The 22,966-nt window shown below is 40.3% G+C and overlaps 1 protein-coding gene across 1 annotated transcript in view; it reads left to right on the plus strand.

Annotated features, from left to right (window-relative positions):
• Window positions 1-18,069: 18,069 nt before the first annotated feature.
• The window catches only part of mapkapk2a (MAPK activated protein kinase 2a), an 84,454-nt gene continuing 79,557 nt past the window's right edge, over window positions 18,070-22,966 (plus strand). The window contains exon 1 of the mRNA XM_084317764.1: window positions 18,070-18,865. Coding sequence (XP_084173890.1) covers window positions 18,590-18,865 — 276 coding nt within the window. The 5' untranslated portion in view covers window positions 18,070-18,589. The remainder of the gene's footprint in view (window positions 18,866-22,966) is intronic.

The raw sequence follows: 22,966 nt of genomic DNA on the forward strand, positions 1-22,966 counted from the left end.
AGCTAACAATCAATAATAATAATAATAACAATAACAAACAATAAAATAACGTGCAAATTTGCTTTAAAAGAAAATTATGTATTGTAAAATATGTTACACATATATAATCAAAATATAATATGCTAAATAAACAAACAAATAAATAAAAATTACAAATTCACTTTTACATTCCACTCCCTATCATCACACTTCAAGGTTAGCCTGTAGCTCCTACTGGTTTCCATTTACAGTGCAATCCTTCTGGCCTTCCTCGATGCAAAGTCATCAATCACATCAAATTTTCCAACTCCTGAGCCAGCTCCTTCCCCTCCATGGTTTAAGGTGTGTACAAGTGCCTCTGCTTGCTTCATCAGCTCTTGGTGTGGCAGGTCTTGGAAGTTGTACAAAATTGCATACCTTTCACCTTGGCACGATTCTCGTCTTCTTCTTTTCTTCTCTTTTTATACTGGATGGCCGGATGGCTTTTGCCTCTTCAACACTTGACCGATACCCATCAATGCACAGCGCTCTAGCATGTTCTGACTGTGAACACCTAAAGCTGAGGCTCAGACCGACCGACCGTTTTAGATTTTTGGATCATTTCCCCTTATGTTAGATTTTTTTTATGTAAAAATAATGGTTGCCGATATAGAGGGGGGCGCCAAAACTGCGCCGAGCTAACATTTTTGGCAACCGCCTATATTGCCTGTAGGAAGCTCCGCCCCTGACAGCAAGAAAGATAAGTTAAAAAGTCTTGAGTCTAGCATGCTGGACCAATAGGCACGGGTTGAAGGCAGGGCCGTTAAATGATATACTCAAAGAAGTATTACAGGAAGAAAGGTAAGTTAATACGTATTACAGGACAAGACAAGTTTAAAGGCCTTTATTGTGGCACGACTACATCATTTAAACATGTTTGGACCAGCTGGTCTTCATCAGGGCATAACACGCATAGGGCATAACATAATACGCATCCACCCTTTATTTATAGAGTGGTAGGCCTTTCCTCACAGGTGGGGTGATCCCATCATACTACACAGGTAATCAATTAATCAATCAATAAATCTGTCTAGCAAGATCAATCTATCAATCAATCAATCAATAAAAAAATAATCAATCATCAATAAAATCACAACATGACACTAGATAAAAAACAAGTGTAAACAAAAGTAAGTTTTCTACATCGTTGGCATACAGTTATTCATCAACCAGGGTAATAGAAATGACCATTGGTGCCCTGTGAGGAAGACCCCTCTATAAATAAATGGTGAACGCGTAGCACCTTGTTATGCCCTGATGGGGGCGACAGTGGCTCGGGAGGTAGAGCAGTCGTCTGGTAATCTGGAAGTTCCTGGTTCGATTCTCGCTCCTCCTGGGCAGCGTGTCGAAGTGTCCTTGAGCAAGACACTTAACCCCTAATTGCTCCTGATGAGCAGGTTGGCACCTTGCATGTGTGTGAATGTGTGAGTGAATGGGTAAAATGTGAGGAACAAATTGTAAAGCGCTTTGGATAAAAGCGCTATATAAATGCACCATTTACCATTTATTTACCATTTATGAAGACCAGCTAGTCCAAACATGTTGGCTTTTTAACATGATGTAGCTGTGCCACAATAAAGGCTTTTTAACTCGTCTTTCTTCCTGTGATACTGCTTGAGTATATAATTGAAGGCCCTGCCTTCAACCCATGCCATGCTAGACTCACCAAGCCTAAATGTGTAACATCTTCATATACTTTTTGTCATGTCGATGTATTACCTCTCTACCTCTACAAGGGATCTCGGGCCGCCGGATTATCGACTAAGAAAGATCCAAATGAACGAATGCAATGAAAACCAGCTAATTTTAAATGTGCACTCTGTACGATTGTTCAATAGTTTGGAATGAGGACTGTCACTGAAGCCTGCAATTAGTTTGAGTGAGCAAGTAAATTAAAGGTTGAGTCACAGTCCTCAAGATCGGAGCACGTCGACTCAATCGCTAAATTATCTGCTTATTTCATGTAATTGTATGCGGTCGACCCTACATGGCCCTTATTTCAATGCATCAAGAATCCACAAGAAGTTCACCTTTAAATTAAATTGCTATTTATTATTTGAGGTCATATGTGGTATTGTATTTTGTGATGTTATTGTCTTCACCTGAATCTACCCACCGTCCAGTGACTACAGTTGCAAATTATAGCTTTGCTATTTGGCTTACACTCATTTACAAAACCTGCCTGGGTCTGACCCCTCCGAGCTGCTCACCATATCTCGCTAGATGTTCCCCGTGTTAACACTTCCTTTGGTCAATCTTCCTTCCAAGTTGCTGCTCCCAGCAGTTTGAACGAGATGCAAAAGATTTTTTAAATGGACAAATTGATCCCCCCTCACTACTTTTAAGTACTCTATCATCGCAGCGTTTTTCTTTTATTACACGCAACTGTCACCCAGCCTTTTAACTGTAATTTGACTGTTCTGCTTCATGTAGGCCCCTGTAATTTTATTTGGTTGTTTGATGTGTGTTTTAATTATTTCCCTTACCTCTGTGATGTATCACGTCATTGAAAATAATAATTTGTTCTTAATTGACCTGCCTGTTTGAATAAAGGTTAAATAAAATGAATAAACGGTCCTTAAATGGTCGAATAAACAACAAACTAAACGGTCAACACTGTGTCCAGACTTGGTCAGAGACGGTGTAGTAGTGGTTCTCGGCACCTGTCCCTGGGGCCTGGCTCGGGAATACCGACGGAGTGCTTTCTCTCCATGGCCGTGCCGAGGGGTCGTGGCCACGGTGGCCTAAGCCCTCCCCACGGTGGCCCTCTCTGGCCCAAGACGACCTCTGCAACCAGATAAGCGCTGGCAGACTGGGCTCATTCTTGACCTCTGACCTCAACGTAAGTGAATGAAAGTGCTCTCACTGGAAGCACACAAGTCTCGCGACCAATACCCCCTTTTCTCCATCCACCTATCAAGTTTCAGGTTTCAGGTTTCAAGTTTTGTTTTATTTGTCACAGGTTTTTGTATAGTGCCTTGGGTATGTGAAAGGCGCTATATAAATTCAAGCCATTATTATTATTATTATTATTATTACATGTACATTATAGTGAAATGCTTGGTTCTCTATGAGCCTCCTAAGATTGTGCTTCGTACAGCAAAAAAAAGTTTAAAAGTAAAAGAGTACAAAATATACAATATACAAAACTAAAATCTACAAAATGCAAAAAAACAAAACAGAAAAAAAGGAGGTAGGAATAAATAGATAGAAATATGGTGTAATGTTTAAAAGTGTTTAAAGTGTCTAAAAAGTGAGTGAATGTTTATGGTGAATGTCTATAGTGAGTGTGCATGAGGGTGTTGTGTCACAGCAACACACAGATTTGCTGAATTTTCCTTGGGATAAATGAAGTATTTCTATTCTATTCTAACTGTTGCTTCCTGAAAGAAGACCTAAGCAGCTTTGGGATTGTATAAAAGCTGCGAACCTGAGACTCTTGTGAATCCAGTGAGCCCAATTACAGTATATTCATATTATGGGGGGTCACACGTTCTGCCGTAATGTAATCAAATAGGAGCTCCGCTCACAACGGTATTCAGAATGCACTGCTATAGGCCGCTTTATAATGGATTACAGCTGGGTCAAGTAATAACAGGAAGTTGCTGTAACAAAATTATTAGATTATATATATATTGTAACTATATTTAGGCAAATATAACTGACATACATACCCTCATCTGCACCTTGACCTTGTTACACTGCCTACTTGCCCGTATGCACATACTCAGAGTTAATTATATTGTTATATTGCCTATTTTTATTCTATTTTTATTTTTACTTCTCCACTGTACTATAATTGTATGACCTGTATCATGTCTTCTACTATCACATGTACTTGTACCTCCCCTCTCCCAGACCTGCGAACTGCCCCCTCTGAAAACTCTTTTAAAAAACAACTAAAAACTAATTTGTTCAGACAGGCCTTTGGTCATACATAGGCACTTCTTCTTGTCCTCACTGTTCCTATTGTTTTGTTTTTTAATTAGTGACTCATGATTTTATCCAAATTCTTTTATTCTACTTTTTTATCTGGTTTCACTGTTTTTTAACTGCTGTCTGTTGTTTATTTATTTCTGATTTTATTTTGTTGTGTTTTTTATATAAGCTGTAGTGTAAAGCACCCTGTGCATTCGTACTGTGAAGGGTGCTATATAAATAAAAGTCATTCATTCATTCATGCTATGATGCCTGAATTTCCAAGGAATATCTTATTTTATGATTATTTCTTTATTTCGCCACCACTGTCCAATGTCCAATGTCTTTTTGTGTTGTTTGTGATGTTTTTATTTTTATTTGGTATTTTGTATATTTAGTTAAGTTTTGATCTGTAGGTACAGGGACCTAGCTACATCACCAACACTCTAATAAATTACACGCTAGCAAGAACACTGCGATCATCAGCTACTGGACTACTAGAGGCTCCCAGAAACAGTCAAAAGAGGATCGGTAATGCAGCCTTTATCAACTATGCCCCAAAACTGTGGAACAAACTACCCCAAAACATCAGGGAAGCCAACTCGCTAGACATCTTCAAAAGACAGCTTAAAACCTATCTCTTTGCTCAGGCATTTCAATGACTTACCTGCACTATTCTTACCCTGCCTACTTTTCTATGCTAATTTTATCTTATTTTACACTGCCTATCAAATTCATGTGTCGGTTATCACACTTTTTACTTCTTACTGATGACTATTTTTAAACTGAATCATTTAAATCTATTTTTCACACTTTTTACTGTAACCTTGCTATTTACATTTTTTACTGTTGTTGTATGTCCGTTCTATTTTATAATTTTTAGACTATTTTTAAACTTAATCATTTTAAACTACTTTATTATTTGTATTACTGAATAGAGAGCCTATTAGGATGCTAGATCCTAATGTGAAACACTGTGATTTACCATACCCTGCCTATCAAATTCATGTGTCGGTTATTGCACTTTTTACTTCTTACTGATGACTATTTTTAAACTGAATCATTTTAAACTATTTTTATTATTGCTAGATCCAAATGTGAAACACTGTGACTATTTGTATTACTGAATAGAGAGCCTATTATGATGCTAGATCCTAATGTGAAACACTGTGATTTACCATACCTTGCTATGCTCGCTCATGCCTGTATTTTTTATGTCTGTTCTATTTTATAATTTTTTGACTATTTTTAAACTGAATAATTTTAAACAATTTTTATTATTTGTGTTACTGAAAACTGTAAGCGGAGAGCCTATTGGGATGCTAGATCCTAATGTGAAACACTGTGATTTGCCATACCTTGCTACCTGTCTATCTTTTTTATGCCCGCTTATGCCTGTATTTTTTACTGTTGTGAAGCACTTTGAACTGCAACCTCTGTATAAAAAGTGCTATACAAATAAAGTTATTATTATTATTATTATTTATTATTTCTCATAGTCTTGTCATTATTATTATTATTATTGTTGTTATTGTTGATGTTGTGTTGTTGTTTGTTGGTTAAAAAAATAAATATAAATTGATAAAAATAAATATGTATACTAATGTTTAGATATTTTTCACATTGTAGTAGAGAGACCATCTCATAGAGGTGGACTATGCTATTTAAAGAAATATTGGCTCTACCGCCGATTTTTTTAAGAATATTTTCAGTGACGCAGCAAAACGTTTGACCTCCCTATTCATATGTGATGCTGTGAGTCTCCATAGAATCCCTCTGAATAAATTATTTTTTATTTTTATTTCTTTACTTTCTTTTTTTATATATATTTTTATTTTTACTTTTTTTGTCTGTGGTAACACAATAAAATGTTTGTTCTGTTTTATTGTTTGGGTTATTTCCATTGTTATTGTTGTTGTTGTTGTTGTTGTTGTTACTATGTCCTGTGAAGTCCTGTTTATTGTTGTTATTACTGTCTTTGTGTTGTCTTGTTTAACACTTTCGGGGCCATTCACGTATATATACGTTATTGGGCGCCAACGGTTAACTCATTCCCCGCCAACAACGATTATACTCGTTATTGGCCGCCAACGACGATTATACTCGTTATTGGCCGCCAATCGTTGAATGCCAACAACGAGTATACTCGTTATTTGATCGTTATTTCTTTTATTCAATATTTCTATTCATTACAGGCCCACTGACTCTGGGTTAACATTGGGAATCGTATTGATAATGCCTAGGTGCAATACCGGCCGCATCACGCTAGACGCCGCTATCGAGCACCCTTTCTAACATTGTATCCTGGGCTGTGGGATGGCCCCAGGTCTCGGGTTTCATTTTTCCTTCTCGGGCGAGGCGAACGGTTGTCCTGGTTCCACCGAAGCGCATCAAATATCTCTGATCCATATGTTCCATTATATTATATATATATTATGTTATGTTATATGTGGATTATGCTGCCGAGCAAATGGACATTGGATATACCAGCGATCAAACAATTGGGATATTCTTTTTGGATTACTCCCGGCCACAGGTAAGGGCGATTTGACGTAAATTTTTGCTTGATCCTGCAATGTTTTCATAATGATCGGGCTGCGTGAATACTTTCCCTAAGCCAGTTGTCCTTCCGCGTTCGGTTTGCGCGATCTGATTGGCCACTGACATTTCTCTCAGCGCCCAATAGCGTTACTCCTAACAATCGCGCCTAGCTTTCAGTTCCACAGCCCAAGTCCTTCAGTCCGACAACATCACATCAATATAAATAACGTATTGTTTTCATCTCTCTATATTAACGTAACTAGCTATTCATATCAATCGAAATAACGTTCATCTCTCTATATTAACGTAACTAGCTATTCATATCAATCGAAATAACATATTGTATTGTTTTCATCTCTCTATATTAACACTATGATCGCCGCGGACGAGTTTTCACATCATTCCTAGCCATGCTCATTCTGCCGAAGACGCCGTAACTCGTCTTTGATGTCAATATTTAAAAAATCTGTCATCGAAATCATATTTCCTTTCCGGAGCCCTGAGACACACTGCTGATCTCCTCTCAACTCTCTAGCGGTTCAAGAGCACCATCTGGTGGCCGATCGGCAGATCGCCAACCGGAAATTAACCTTTGAACCGGTAGTGCTCATCCATATGTGGTCCGGCCACTCGCTATCGTTAGAGAGACTCTGTATTGACACAGTGAACATCGATCGGTGCAAATAACTCGAAAAAACAACATGATTTGGACGTATATACTATTATACAACCTGGAAATGGATCGGGCATTTCTCCATCCCATAATAGAAAAAATTCTGTTCCACGCTCATCTGCCAGCGGCGCGAGGAAGCCACGGTAAGATTCAGCGTTATTTTCTAACGTCTTCTATACTAACTGATCTGATGAACATATGACCCACTCTGGATGAATCATCTAACGCTGCCCACGGAATTATAAACTTTTATCTCGCACAGATTCCTACCAAACTGTATTTGATCATCAATATAATGCATTTAGGGCTATAAATCACGTTCTGAAGAAAGCTGCAGAAAACGATAAAAACATACTTATACTTTAGACCATATTTTAGTATGAATATGTGAATGAAAAAGTTTAACGTTGCTACACCCTGAACAATACATATAGGACATTGAATGGGCCATAATAATGGCAATTTAGCAATAGAATTTAAAAAGTTATAGCCCTGCAAAGAAGGGGAACTTCTCCATAGACAAATAGAGCTGGCGAGGGATGGTAAATTATGAATTTAACCCATGGCGATTAAAGTGTTAACGTGATTCCATCAACACAACATAAATGTTCAAAACACGACTTCATTATTGCTTATCTCTGCACATTATTGCTTATCTCTGCTCTGTTTACGTTGGGTGGACGAGCAGTGAGTTTTAATATTGAGCACGGCATAAGTAGGTAATATGCTCTTGCGCGTGACGCGACTTTGGGCTTCATTATTCAGCCACAGGCAGGAGTTTTTAGATCACAGGCTGGTCATGCATAATCTCGCCCACCAGACTCTTCTACCGAATTGACTGTAATAGTCAATAGATTACACTTTCTGTAGGCCTAACACTCACCTACTCATTCTGTTGTGACACAACATGACATGTTAGGGTTGTCACCTTCCGTGATCATGTGATGTTGTCGGACTGAAGGACTTGGGCTGTGGAACTGAAAGCTAGGCGCGATTGTTAGGAGTAACGCGATTGGGCGCTGAGAGAAGCGTCAGTGGCCAATCAGATCGCGCAAACCGAACGCGGAAGGACAACTGGCTTAGGGAAAGTATTCACGTGATCGGGCTGGTAACCCGATTGTTTTTTTTTTGCATCTTGAACAGAAGATAGGTGATGTCAAATGGGCCATAGTATTGTATCCATAGCTATAATATAGAATATAGTTATAGCTCTACAAACAAGGTGACTCAGTCCTATATTTTAACATTTGGCAATGCGACAACAGGGCCCGACTAATCCCCGGCGCTGAATGAGTTAATGGCCAAAAACGTATATATACGTTATTTGATCGTTTTCCCTTTTTTCAATTTTAATATCCTATTCAATGTCAGGGACCTGTATGTTGCCGTTAAAAGGCATACTGGGACTCCGAAGGTGCAGTACCGGACAGATCCTGCTAGTAGGCAGTATCGAGAGTGCAGTAAACCCTGTTCCAGACCGGGTCTCCGGACAGACTTTTCTAGTAATGGGAAACCTAGGGCTTCACTCGATTGCATTGAATCGTTTTCGGGACCCCCGATCCATATGTTGTGGTGGGTTATGTCGTGGACCAGATGGGCATAGGATGGACCAGATGGCGATCAAATAATTGGAATATTATTTTTGGAATACCACCAACCACAGGTAAGGACAATCTGACATAAATTTCAGCTTGATCGTGCATGGTTTTCATACCCATCCCCCTGATCGGCGTGTGTTGTGGTAATAACGAATGCCGTTATTGGCAATCAATTAATCAGAAACAACACCCCCCCCTCTTTCATGCATTTATGATGAAACATAATACCTATCATATGCATTTGATTTGAAAATAGTAGTGTGTACAGGGACGAAACGCCAATGGATTTAGTATAATTCACGTTGCGCCCTATAACCAGCTTCCCAGGAATTAGCCCGGATCATTCCGAAATTATACTCATAGTCACCACAGAATAACACGTGAACGTATTCATGAAAAAATTTATTATTTTTTGCATCTTGAACGGAAGATAGTTACTGTCAAATGACCATGGTATTGTATCCATAGCTATAATGTAAAATATAGATTTAGCTCTACAAACAACGTGACGCACAGTGAAACTATGTAATGAAAATCTGGCCATGCTATAGCTAGATGCTGAAATCGAATGGCCCCGAATGTGTTACTGTAAAGAAAATTAATAAATAAATGTTATCACAAAAAAAGAATCCCTCTGAATGTGATGATAACATGTTTGTTTTTCTAACTTGGCTTCACTGTATAAAATTACCTGTAGTGACCTGAAGGATAATCACAGCCTCATGAGACTTCATAACCAGAAACTAGAGACCTGCATCATTCAGAGGATGTTTGGCTTTTATGAGAGGATGTTTTGGCTTTTGCCTTATTATGTGGTGTTTTCTGAGCTATTTTAACAAAAAGAAAAAGAAAGAAATCTTGTGTAAATTTCCAGATGTGATTTTCATTCATTCAACCTTTATTTAAACTCGAAGGACACTGAGGTTTCCCTCATTTACAGTGACGTTGAGTAAACGACTAAAAGAGATAATACCAATGTTTATTACGCCTATCTGCAAGAGAGGGCCAACAAACCTTCTCATATAGAAAACAATGGTGAGTGTCATAGTCACCAGCAGTATGATTTGATGTTTTTTTTTTGTCTTACATACAGGTGTATGCCAGGGGCGGATTTAGGATTGTAGGAGATCCGGGGCTTAGCCCAGATGGGCCCCCTTTTTTTTTTTTTTTTTTTTTTGGCAGGCAATGGGTGGTTTGGAGGGGCTCTGGCACGACCCCCGCCACGACAGATTTTTTTTTTATTTAATGAACCTGTACGTGCAATTTCCTGCAATATAGAGCCTTCAATCTTGACCAATAAAGCTGCTCTTTTCACTATAAAACTCAGTTAACCATAACATAGTTATGGTTAGATTTATATATTGGGGGGGGATATATCATATTTTTCATATAATCAAAAAGTGGTGGAGCAAGAGCATACCTTTGCTCCCCCAAGTTCAATAGTGGGAGAGCAGAGATGCTTTCATTTTTTTTATTTTTTTTTTATTTTTTTTAAAATAGATTCGGGGCTTTTCAGAATACATCCGGGGCTTGAGCCCAGGTAGCCACCCCTTAGCTCCGCCCCTGGTGTATGCCCAGCCCATATGGGCTTACAAGACACATAAACAATAAGTATATAATAGTAGTATACTTGACAAATTACTTGACAAATTATGACATATAGACCAAGATGGCCACACATATATTTTTTTAAATGCAATAAAACTTAATATAACACAAGCTGTAAACAATGTATGTAAACAAAGAAACAAGAGGAATTCATATACAATTATATAGGATATAGTGTGTTTTGTCTAAAGTGCCATGCTTTCTCCAAAGATCCTGCAAAACTGAAGATGTCCTCCACAAAAAAACAACTCAACATACAACTCTCAGAATGCCAAAACAAATCCGGATTTACAATTTGAATTTTCTCAAATAAAGCCCTCCTCACCCCTGCCCACATTTGACTACCTAGGGTAGGATGGCTTAAAGTAGACGACAGAGTACAGCTACTTGCAATGGGCCTGGTCTTCAAGATACACTACACCACACAGGTACCCATGTACATGTCGAAATACTTCCCAAAGGTCAGTGAATACCACGCCCACAACACCAGAGGGAGTTCCACAAATCATGTGCAACCCAGATACACAAACAAGGGACTAAACACATTTCGCAATTATGCCACAACAATGTGGAACGCCCTACCCACTGCCGTAAAAAGATGTGAATCCCTACCCACATTCAAAACCGCTCTTAAAGAGCACCTACGGGAGGCTGCAATTCGAAACTGGCCACCGTAAATGTCCAAACACCCCCCCCCCCCCGCGTCTATACTTTCCGTAGCCGCATTTCTGGCAGACGTTTCTGGTCATGTGACATGTGCGCCCAATAGCGTGACGAGCTGTGTCTTTGCCCATTTCCACGTCAAACAGCCTGCAAACTACCTGGCGTTCTATCGCCATGCTCTAAGACAAACTCTAACCTTAACCAACTTCGAAAGAGTGCCTAAGCTTAACCGTCGAAAGAACTTGCCTAACCTTAACCAACTTCGAAGATTGCCTAAACTTAACCAGTGTAGAAACTGGCGTCGGCCAATCAGAGAGCGTCTGCCAGAAATGCGGCTACGGAAAAATATCACCCCCCCCCCCCCCCCCCCCGCCCCCCAAATAGACAGTCTCCTCCCCACCATATGTATATATTCTCTCCCCACCGTATGTATATTTTTTCTCCCACCCATCCACCCCCTCCTAATGTACAGTCTCCTCCCCATCATATGTATATTATCTGTTAGGATCTATTGGTAACTTTACTCAGACCAGGCTGCAGAAACTAATTAGTGGGGGGGCATAAAATGTTCTCGGGGGGGCACAATGGTTTTTCAACACAGGTTCCCTTTTATACGTTTCAGCTGGGACAGCGGCGCTGTGGCTTGCTTGGCGCTGCCCACGGTGCTGAACTAAACAGCAGAGAGGTAATTGAAAAATCTAATTTCTCTCTATCTTAAGAACATTCACTTATACAAAAACAGACTGAACGGATATATATAACAGACCTGCTGGGGCAGCGGACTGAGAGCAGGGGACACAAACAGGCTGGATAAGATGGTCAAGAAGGCCAGTAGCGTGGTTGGGGTGGAGCTGGACTCTAGCGAGGGTGGCGGAGAGGAGGAACCTTGCTAAGCTCCAGGCCATCAGGGAAAACCCCTCCCACCCATGCACTATACACAGACTTGGCTGACAGGAGGAGCATGTTATATGCTCACACTGCCTAAATGCAGCACTGAACGGCACACGAAGTCCTTCATTCCAACAGCCATCAGACTATACAATGCATCACTGTGCCTCACTGCATCACTGAGCACAGAGTGACAGTTACCATCTTCCTGGACTCATACTTTTTAAACAGCACTGTCCAATATTACACCTGTAGACTTCAGTATATTTTTACTGTATTTATTTACAGTATATTTTATTCTATTTTTATTCTATTTCATTTTATTCTATTCTTAGGCCATTTGTTTTTTTATTCTTATTTGTGACTTGTTCTGTCTAAATGTTTAATGTTGAGTGATTTGCAGTGTCAAATTTCCCTCAGGATAATACATTTCTATTCTATTCTATTCTATTCTATTCTATTCTATTCTATTCTATTCTATTCTATTCTATTCTATTCTATTCTATATCTTTGAAAAGTCTCCATTTATACAACACTTCTGAATTCACTGACAAACTGAACTGAACTGACAAAAATAAGGTGCATAAAAAAGCAAACTAAATTCCTCCACAGGCTACTCACCACCTTCATAAGTAGAGAGGCAAGCGGTGTTTGGGGACAGAGTGAAATCTTCTTAAAACACTGCCCCTCCACTCATTCCTGAACTTTTTTGTTAAGTCCTTCTCAAATGCCAACTGAATTAAATTGGCCTTAGTTGCGTCGATGTTCTGTAAAGACGTTCTTGAGGGTAGAAAACGAATTATCACAGAGTGCCGTGCTAGCTTCAGTACTAGTGTTGTTGTTGACATCAGTGCCCACTAGGGCTGTCCCAGACTAAGGATTTGGATAGTTGACTTTGATTGACAAAAAAGAAATGTTTTATTTTTTTTTACCAGGGTGGGCACAGCTGACTCAGTGGGCGGGCCCGGCCCCCTAATGCCCGCCCATGGCGCCGGGACTGACTTTACTTAACTTTACTTATTATGTCACAAATGTAACAGTACTATATACCTGTATGTCATGTATGTCCCTATGCCATAAATGTCATGATGTCATGTATGTTGTGTATGGCATAAATGTCACTATGAATTGAAAATGGGGGACCCTGATGTAAACAAGACAAACGTCTTTCTCTGGTCTGCATCCCCTTAACAATTGTGTGTATTGAGCTGTACTGTATTTGACCCATTCTGCAATCTGTTAAATAAAGTTTTCATTCATTCCTTCATTCAATCATTCCTTCATTCAAATCAGTGTACAAAGGGCAATAAAAAACTAAATGATATTCATCTTCCTCCACTCCCAGATCACATAGAACACAAAACTGCTCCTCCTCACTGTACACACTCACACACTAGCAGCCACTTTAACATGAGCACACACACACTCATGCTGCACACGCTCACACTTATGGTCACTTTACAAAAGGAAAGGTCACTTTAAGAATAGTGTAGTATAACTTGAGATTGTAAAATATAGCATTGTATAGCAGTGTACATAAAGACCCAGTGCCTCATCCGTAGCTAACAGTGTATTGCACTACCACAGGACCTATGTCCTACCATGCTCTGTAAATCATGTACATATACCGATATGCCCTACTTTGATTACTTGTATTATTGCACAATGTCGTTCTATTGGATTCTTATTATATTATTATATATTACTATTGTATTATGCACAAACGTTGCGGGCAAGACCCCCCGCATTTCATTGGATACTTGTATGCCGTGACAAATAAAACTCTTGACTTGACTTGACTCAGGTTTACCTTGGAATCTACCCACTTCCACAGCCAATGGCAGTAAGTATTTTTACTCAAGTGCTGTACTTAAGTACAATTTCAAGCTACTTGTACTTTACATGAGTATTAAAATTTTAGGGAACTTTATACTTTTACTCCACTACATTTCAATTTCAGTTACTAGTTACTTTGAAGAAAGGTATAAACATGGTCAAATGTATTAAAGATTATATACTTTCACGTTTGAAACCTGCCAACATCAAGAGGACATAATCAGAGCAGCATAACTGGACAACATACCACTTTAACACAACCTTTAATCAGAGCAGCATAACTGGACCACATACAACTTTAACATAACCTTTAGAGATCAATGGATCAAGGTTTGAACACTCCCAAGCACTGGAATACACAAGCATCATGTAGGATGTGTACTTTTATTTTAGATACTTACGTACATTCAATAGCAAATACTTCTCTACCTTTACTTTTAGAATTTGAATGGAGGACTTTTACTTTTACCAGAGTACTCATTTATCTGGGTATTTCTACTTTTACGCAAGTAAAGGAACTGTGTACTTCACCACTGATCACCAGTAATAAATCTGAGAGCAGAATGATAGAGAGTGTCTAGTGGTTTAAGAGTAGAGGCAGCAGCGTGTCTATAGACGACATCCCCATAGTCCAAAACTGCTTCGACAATCCTCTTATATCAAATCAAATCAAATCAAATTTATTTATAAGGCCCGACAACACACGTTAATGTCCCCATGGGCCAGACACGTCTTCTTTAAAGGATAACTCCACTTTTTTTTTAAATTAGCTTATTTAACATCTTCCCTGGAGTTAGACAAGAAGATGCATACCTTTTTTGTCTCTGTGCGTGCATTTTAGCTTTGGGAATAGACGCTCCGTTAGCATAGCTTAGCTTCATCACTGGAAGTGAGGCAGGACAGTAGCCTTACAGTGCCTTACAGTGTATTGCAAGGTCTGACATTGACCAAACTTGATATGCATGACCTTGGTGGGCTCTAGGTCAACTCCTGAAAAGGGGGTCAATGTCAGACCTTGCAATCAAAAGTTAGGGGCGCACTGAAATTATGGCAAGGGTTATTAGCCCCCTAACTTTTGATTGCAAAGTCTGACATTGACCCCCTTTTCAGGAGTTGACCTAGTGCCCACCAAGGTCATGCATATCAAGTTTGGTCAATGTCAGACCTTGCAATACACTGTAAGGCACTGTAAGGCTACTGTCATGCCTCACTTCCAGTGATGAAGCTAAGCTATGCTAACGGAGCGTCTATTCCCAAAGCTAAAATGCACGCACAGAGACAAAAAAGGTATGCATCTTCTTGTCTAACTCCAGGGAAGATGTTAAATAAGCTAATTTAAAAAAAAAGTGGAGTTATCCTTTAAACAAGTCAAGAAGAAACATCACAATAAATCAAGAACAAAACAAAAACACCATAGACCAATTTTTTTTAAATAAATCAAATAAATGAATGCAACACTCCCAGACATACCCCACGCGAAGGTAAGGAAAAACTCACTAAAACCCAGCAATAGAAAAAAATGCACCACAGGCAATGTGGAGGAGAGAAACCTTAGAAGGGCCGTTCAAGGGGGGGATCTCCCTTCTTAGATGTCGGTGATAGTAGTGTTGCAATAAAACAGGCGAACAGTTGGTAAGCATGCACTCAAATGTGTTATGAAACACAAATAAGTGCATGCAATAGCAACTGAACATTTTGAAATATTTTAAAATAGAGCTGATGGCGAATCTATTTGAGGCATGGGGGCGGCGCAGAGGGTCACATCCTCCCGGTCATCATCACGGGACGTCCGCTACTCCGGTCATCACCACGAGACAGCCACTCTCAGGGAGACAGGGAGACGGGACAGGCGTTAGACAGTTCGCGTGATTGTGATGGGCGGACATAGCAATAGATACATGTGGTAAGCATATATGTGAATAGAATAGATATATGTAGTAAGCATAATTATGTGAATAGAATAGAAGTACTTAACCCAGAAATGAACTCAACATCTAAACCATGTTGACAGACCACGGACAGAAGACGGTAAGAAGCTGATCCATGGCCTCGGTGGTGCACGTAGAACAGTTACTGCAATCTTGGCCAAGACCAGATACATCCACCACCTTGGTCAACACTACGAGACAACCACTCAGAGAGACGGGGGGGGGGGGGGTAGAGAGTTCCCGTGTTTGTAGTGGGCGGAGATGGAGCAATAAATACATGTAGTGAGCATATGCATACATGGTGACAGTAGAATCAATGTATAAGACAATTTTGAAATTGAGTGATAGAACTAAGAACTACTGCAAGCGTATGTATACAGGATGAGATACAAGACAATAGCTCTTTCAACTAAACATTGGAAAGTTGGTTTTGTTCCAATACAAGAAGCCAATTTTCAAATGTCAAAAGTCATTGATACCAAATCATAGTGTGAACCTTTCTGAAGAGTTCCTCAAGGTCTTGGTGTCTTGATGTGGTGTTTTGGAGGGGTTTGGTTTTGCACCAAATCTGTCTAACTAATGGTATCAACCCCAAAATTGCTGCAGCAACTCAGACATAATTGAGCATGTGAATGGTTATCATTAGGCAAAGATGTCATCCTAATTTCAATAGACAAGACTCAAAATACAATGCTTTCTGCCTATTAATAGATAGAAAAGATTGACAATGCATCTCAAAAGATTCCTTAGGTTCCCAGAAATGGTGTATGGCACTCGTATGCGACACCTACTGTTGACCTTTAACCCTCCCCCAAAATACTTTCCCACCCACAACCCCCCCCCCCAAAAGGGCCCTTTTTCTTGGCTTGAGCCTGTGCCCATCTATGCACGGCTCTGCCTTTCTCTCATGTGTACCTCTCTGCCTTCTTTCTGTCTAAAAAAAATCCCAACAACAAAACAAAACAAAACATTGTATTTGTGCACCTTTATCAAGGGGATGACGATTTAGTTTAGCAAGATTGTAGCCTACAGCAACAAAGGAAAAACACACCATTTTGAGTCAAAATGTACCGTTCAGTGTGACATCCCAAAACCTGCCTTTGGGGGGAGGGGGTAGATAGCTAGACTAGATAACAGGGTCTGGTTAGGGCCATGGAAATCAAACCTATATCTCCACTGTTAACGGAGCTGTACGTGTTTTTTGTTGTTGTTGTTAAAATAAGTGGTCTACATGCTAAAATAATAGCTCTACATCCCGACAGCCATCACTGATATAGTGTTTGGTCAGTAACCTGGGTTCTGGTATCCTGTTCCTACTTTATTCAATCAGGAGAGAGAACTCCACACTGCAAAAATGACCTGACAAAAATAAGAAATAAAAATTAGTTTTTAAGCAAATGTGCACTTGAAACAAGTAAAACAATCTGCCAGTGCAATAAGCTAATTTGGCTTGGCAAGATTTCTTGAAATAAGTCAAACAGATATATAGGGTTCTCTCTCCTGATTGGATAAAGTGGGAACGAGATACCAGAACATGTATTTTCTATTTACTCCAGAGCGGAGGGACTGGGAGACCATGTTACCGACCAGACAATCTATATCAGTAATGGCCGTCAGAGTGTAGAGCTATTCTTTTAACATTGTATACCACTTATTTTTAACATGTAGACCACTTATTTTAACAATAAGAAAAGAAAATACCACTTACAGCACCTTTAAGACCATCAATGACCAAATGGGGGACCCTGATGTAACCAAGACGAAAGTCTTTCTCTGGTCTGCATCCACAATTGTGTGTATTGAGCTGTACTGTATTGTACCCATTCTGCAATCTGTTAAATAAAGTTTTCATTCATTCATTCTCCCTTCTGTTTATACAATTTTCAATCAATCAATCAATCAATCAATCAATCAATCAATCAATCAATCAATCAATCAATCAATCAATCAATCAGTCAATATGGGTCCTAGTCCCACTCCCACTACACTATGAATTGAAAATGGGGGACCCTGATGTAAACAAGACAAACGTCTTTCTCTGGTCTGGATCCCCTTAACAATTGCGTGTATTGAGCCGTACTGTATTGTACCCATTCTGCAATCTGTTAAATAAAGTTTTCATTCATTCACCCTTCAATTGAAATGGAAATGATCTGTCATGTCTGTTATTGTATTAGATATCTTCGATCCAGCTCATTCACATACATCGACTCAAACAAACTTCTTGTCCCCCCCCCCCTATTCATTTCACGTTGCACACGTCTCCTTTAAGCAGCAGCAGCAGCCCTGCAGGCAACCTGGCAACCCCCAGCTCGTGCCATGACGTCAACACAAAACCCTGCCGTGGCCGCGCGGCTCACTGACTGACTGCCCGCCCGTCGGAAATAAGTCAGTGGTTTTGTGCGTGTTGTGTTGTTAGCGTTCGTTTTTGTTAGTCTGTTGTGTTTCTTTCACCCCCACAGTATTTTCTTTAACCTTTTATTTTTTTTCTTCTTCTTCTCCAAACCGCGTTCACACAAAGTTTGACAGTATTTTTTAAAGTCGTCGCCAAAGCCGTTTTATGGGATGTTTTTATGAATTTCAACTCACACTCCTTCTTTCGGGGGAACACACGGCTGGAGGAGCTGGAGAGATGGAGGAGCTAACAGAGAGCTAGCCGCGGATCACACACAGGTCAGGCACAGGACCGAGCTATAGCTAGCATGCTAACGGCTAGCTTAGTATAATAGTAGCTAACGTTGCCTTCTTAGTTACTTTTATGTATTGACCCACTCGGCACTGTTGTTATTATTGCTCTAAATAACCCAACTGACCGGCGGACCGGCTCACCCAGGAAGAGGAAGAAGAGAGAAGGTGTGTGTGTAGCCGGGAGAGGTGGCTCTCTCTCGTTCATCATCTCATCATCACACAACAACAACATGTTGGCGAATGCTCAGAACCAGCCGCTGTTCCCTAACAACCCGCCGGGCCAGCAGCAGCAGCAGCAGAACCCGGCGGGACCAACACCACCACAGCAGCAGCAGAACAGTTCCAGCCAGTTCCTCCAGTTCCACCAGGTCAAGCCCGGTCTGCAGATCAAGAAGAACGCCATCACGGACGACTACAAGGTCACAAATCAAGTGCTGGGACTGGGCATCAACGGCAAGGTGCTGGAGATCTTTCAGAAGAAAAGTGGGGACAAGTACGCACTGAAGGTAAGTGGTGAGGCACAAGCTGATTGATTGATTGAAAATGGTGTTAACAGATTGCAGAATGGGTACAGTACAGTACGGCTCAATACACACAATTGTTAAGGGGATGCAGACCAGAGAAAGACTCGTCTTGTTTACATCAGGGTCCCCCATTTTCAATTCATGAAAGGTTAACCTTCTGTAGTGGTAGTGAAAGGGTTAACCTTCTGTAGGGTGGTAGTGAAAGGTTAACCTTCTGTAGGGTGGTAGTGAAAGGTTAACCTTCTGTAGGGTGGTAGTGAAAGGGTTAACCTTCTGTAGTGTGGTAGTGAAAGGTTAACCTTCTGTAGTGTGGTATAGTGATTGATTTGATTGATTGATTGAAAATGTTATTAACAGATTGCCGAATGGGTACAATACAGTACGGCTCAATACACACAATTGTTAAGGGGATGCAGACCAGAGAGAGACTTTCGTCTTGTTTACTACATCAGGGTCCCCCATTTTCAATTCATCATTATGTTCTTCTGTCGTACAATGCCGTCGTTTTTGACGTTATAATGTCCTTTTTGTGGGCTTATCCACTCCGATTACGAGGCAGATAAGATGTTCCTTAACTTCCTTTATTGATCCCCTTGGGGAAATTCGGGCATCAAAGTGGCATGGGGGGAGAGGGTACAGGTACATGGTGATAGTAGAAGACGTAATACACGTAATACAATTATAGTACAGTGGAAAAGTTAAAATAGGCAGCGTAAACAATATAATTAGCTCTTGAGCATATACGCATACGAGCAAGTAGGCAGTGTAATCAAGGTGCAGATGAGGGTCTGTATGCTCTATCAGTTATATATTATTATGCATTACAATAAATATGTTTACAATAGACACTAGAATCTAAATATACTAAGTATGATACACCATGTACTGTAATGCAACCTTAGCTACTGTTAGATCATCCTGGGAAAGAAAGTATAAAAGTTACAAGGCCTGTAGACTGCTGTCTTGTTTAAAAAAAAAAAAAAATCTCCGCAGATCACTTTCTCTTGCTAAATGATTGACCAAGGCCAGAAGTCACTGATTAATATGTTCACAATCAGGTGACCCCCCCCGCCCCCGCTTCCAGTTGACAACATTACCCCCAGTCATAGAAACAGAATCATATCATACTAGTAATTCGTTATTCTATATCCTTGAGCGTAGTGTTTATATTTTAACATAGGTTATGTGTTTAGATGAAGTCACTATATATAGGTGTTGTTGTGTGGAAAAAAACCCAAACGAGCTATTTCACAATTCCAGTGAATGAGAGTGAATCAGGGCCTGGGAAGGTCCCGTGTGGCGGCCTGTGAGACAGCGTGAGGAACACACCACCAAACAAATAAACATGACGGGTTCGCCGCTGGTTATACCATGTCGTAGTGTCGGGATAGAATAGAAGTACTTTATTAATCCCCACGGAAATTCAGCACCACAGATCGCTCACAGTAAACATTTAGGTAGTCAAAAATAAGAATACACAGTTCTAAATTATGTACATTCTGAAATATACAGAAAAAACAGTTGGATGTAGAGATATACAAGGATTTGTTTGATGTTACTCTGTGCTCAGTAAGGCACAGTGAGGCGTTTACAGTCTGATGGCTGTTGGCAGGAAGATGCTACACAATGGCTTGGATACTTAGCCGGACCTTAAACATTTCACATGGAATCACTCCTCTGTGTTGCCACTTGTGGTCTAAACCACTGGTATACAAAGGGGCTTTTTTTTGTTGTTGTTGTTGCTTGACTTCAGTGGTTATTTGACGTTTATGAAACCCTGGCTGTCTCTCTCTGTGCATCAGGCACGTGCACACATAGAGGCCAAGGGGTGCCTGAGCACCTGCCTTTTTGAGCCTCATCAAAAAAGTGCCCTTTTTGGAAAAAAATAATTTTTTTGTTTTTTTTGTTTTTTTTTACCATTAAGCATATAGACTGCCCTTCCAACTGAAAAATGTCAGGATAGAATCAAAATATTAGGTATAAAAAATGCATTTATATTAAACAATACAGAATATACAGCACTTCTTGGGGTCTGTAGGGTAAGCACTTATTCCCTCCCCCCTGAACATTTATGGAGATGTATGGGCCTTTTAAGTCAGTGATAAAAGTGTCTTTCAAGGATAAGTGAGCTCCTGCACTGATTATTATTAATATTCAATATTTGATCACCAAAACCCCCCAAAAAGCATAAAAAGGGGGCCCCCGCCCGAAAAGGGCCCTTAAAAATTGTGCTCACGCGCTACGCGCGCTCGGTTAATATATACACACAAGTGTAGTGCCCTTTTCAGCCTTTGAGCACCTGCCCCTCTAAAGTCCTGTGCACGTCCCTGCTGTGCATGGGTGTGTTGAAAGCTTGTGACTTGTTTTAAAAGTGTCTCTACTAGTCACATCTCCAGTCGTGTGCCGTCATGTATTCACAGGAACACACATACATGGTGTTTTACAGGATCTCTTTCATCATACTCAAAGCTCCACACCTCCGGTCTGAGAGTTAAGATGAACAGACACACACGCATCTCTTGACTGGTGTGACCCTGTTTTGTTTGCCATTGAGGCAGGGTCTTGTTTGTGTGGCTGTGAGACGGAGTAAGACACACACACCCCCCCCCCCCCCCCCCATTCTGCCTACTTGCCTCCTTGTGGTACTCAGACCATGGAACCTTCATGCTAAGTCGTAGGGCCGGGCGATTAATGGAGTTTCAATTTCAATTACGATGTTTGCTTCCTACAATCGTGAAAACAAGCTAATCCAGATAAAGTGATTATCCCGCCACATGGTGTGTCACTCTCATCTTGCCTTTTGTTGTAAATGCAGCTCACCCTTCTTTCATAGCGGCACGCTCAAGCCCAAGCGGTAGTTTCAGCTTGTGTTGAGAGAGGGAGGAGGGAGCCACAGAGCGGTAACTTGTAGAAGATGACAGAAAGGCAGCCTTTGGTCGAGAAGAAAGGTAAAACAAATTCAGTCATCGTCATGTGATGTTCTCAAATCAAAGAGTAATCCCATTTAATAATCGTGATTTCAATATCAATCAAAATAATTGTGATGATTTTTGCCATAATCGATACTGTTCTCCCTGTGGCGCATGTGATTCAGGAAATTGGAATGTAAACAAACGCGTCACCAGCCACATGGCGATACCAATATATTGGTGATAGGCCGATATGGACCGATAATACATTACACCTGCATTAATCCTTTTTACATATCTGTAGATATACTAGGTGACTATATCTATACATATCCCTTACCTACTCTTACTAGGTATACGCTGCTGGCCAGTATGACTTACTACCATAGTGGCTTTAACCTGTATCACTGTACATATTAATACTACTACTCTGTACATACATCTGATTAGCACTATTACTCAGTCAGTAGTACTCATTTATATATTTGTTACCCAGTTTAATCACCTGTACATTGTATATTGCACACGCGTGTGTTTTCGTCTGCCTCTCTGGGTCTCTGCCCAACCAGTCTGTCCTTTCCTTCTGAAATACCATCTGTCTTCTTGGAAAAGATGGGACTTAAATGTTACAACAATGATGCTTCTAAATGCTTTGAAACGGAGCTATGGAAATGAACAAGGACCTGTCTGTTTCAAGTCAAGTCAAGAGTTTTATTTGTCACGGCATACAAGTATACAATGAAATGCGGGTGGTCTTGTTTGTGCCACATGTTACTGAGGAGGTGCGTGCAGCACATCATGCGTTTATTTGTGTTTTTTGTCTTTCTGTGTTTCCTGCCCATGCAGTCTGTCCCACTCCCTTCCTTCTGCTGTGTCATGGTCGCTTTTCCTTGAATAGATATTGACTTAAAGGCTATGATGAGAATCTTGTTTATCTATGGATGAATGTCTATTGTAGCTAGCTAGGCTAATTGTGCTGTGGTATTTTAGAGCGGTGGTTTTCAACGTAGGGCCCTTGACGGTTCCAGTGGCTCTGTTGGAGTTCATTCCATGATGAGCTAGAGGGGCATCATAGGCTATAGCAAAATGCAGATTTACCCTGTTCAGAGCAAACTGAACCTTCAGGATAGGGCTGGGCGATATGGCCAAAAATGTTATTACGATAACGATATGA

Source organism: Notolepis coatsorum (genome assembly GCF_963971535.1).
Source record: "Notolepis coatsorum genome assembly, chromosome: 6".
Taxonomy (NCBI): domain Eukaryota; kingdom Metazoa; phylum Chordata; class Actinopteri; order Aulopiformes; family Paralepididae; genus Notolepis; species Notolepis coatsorum.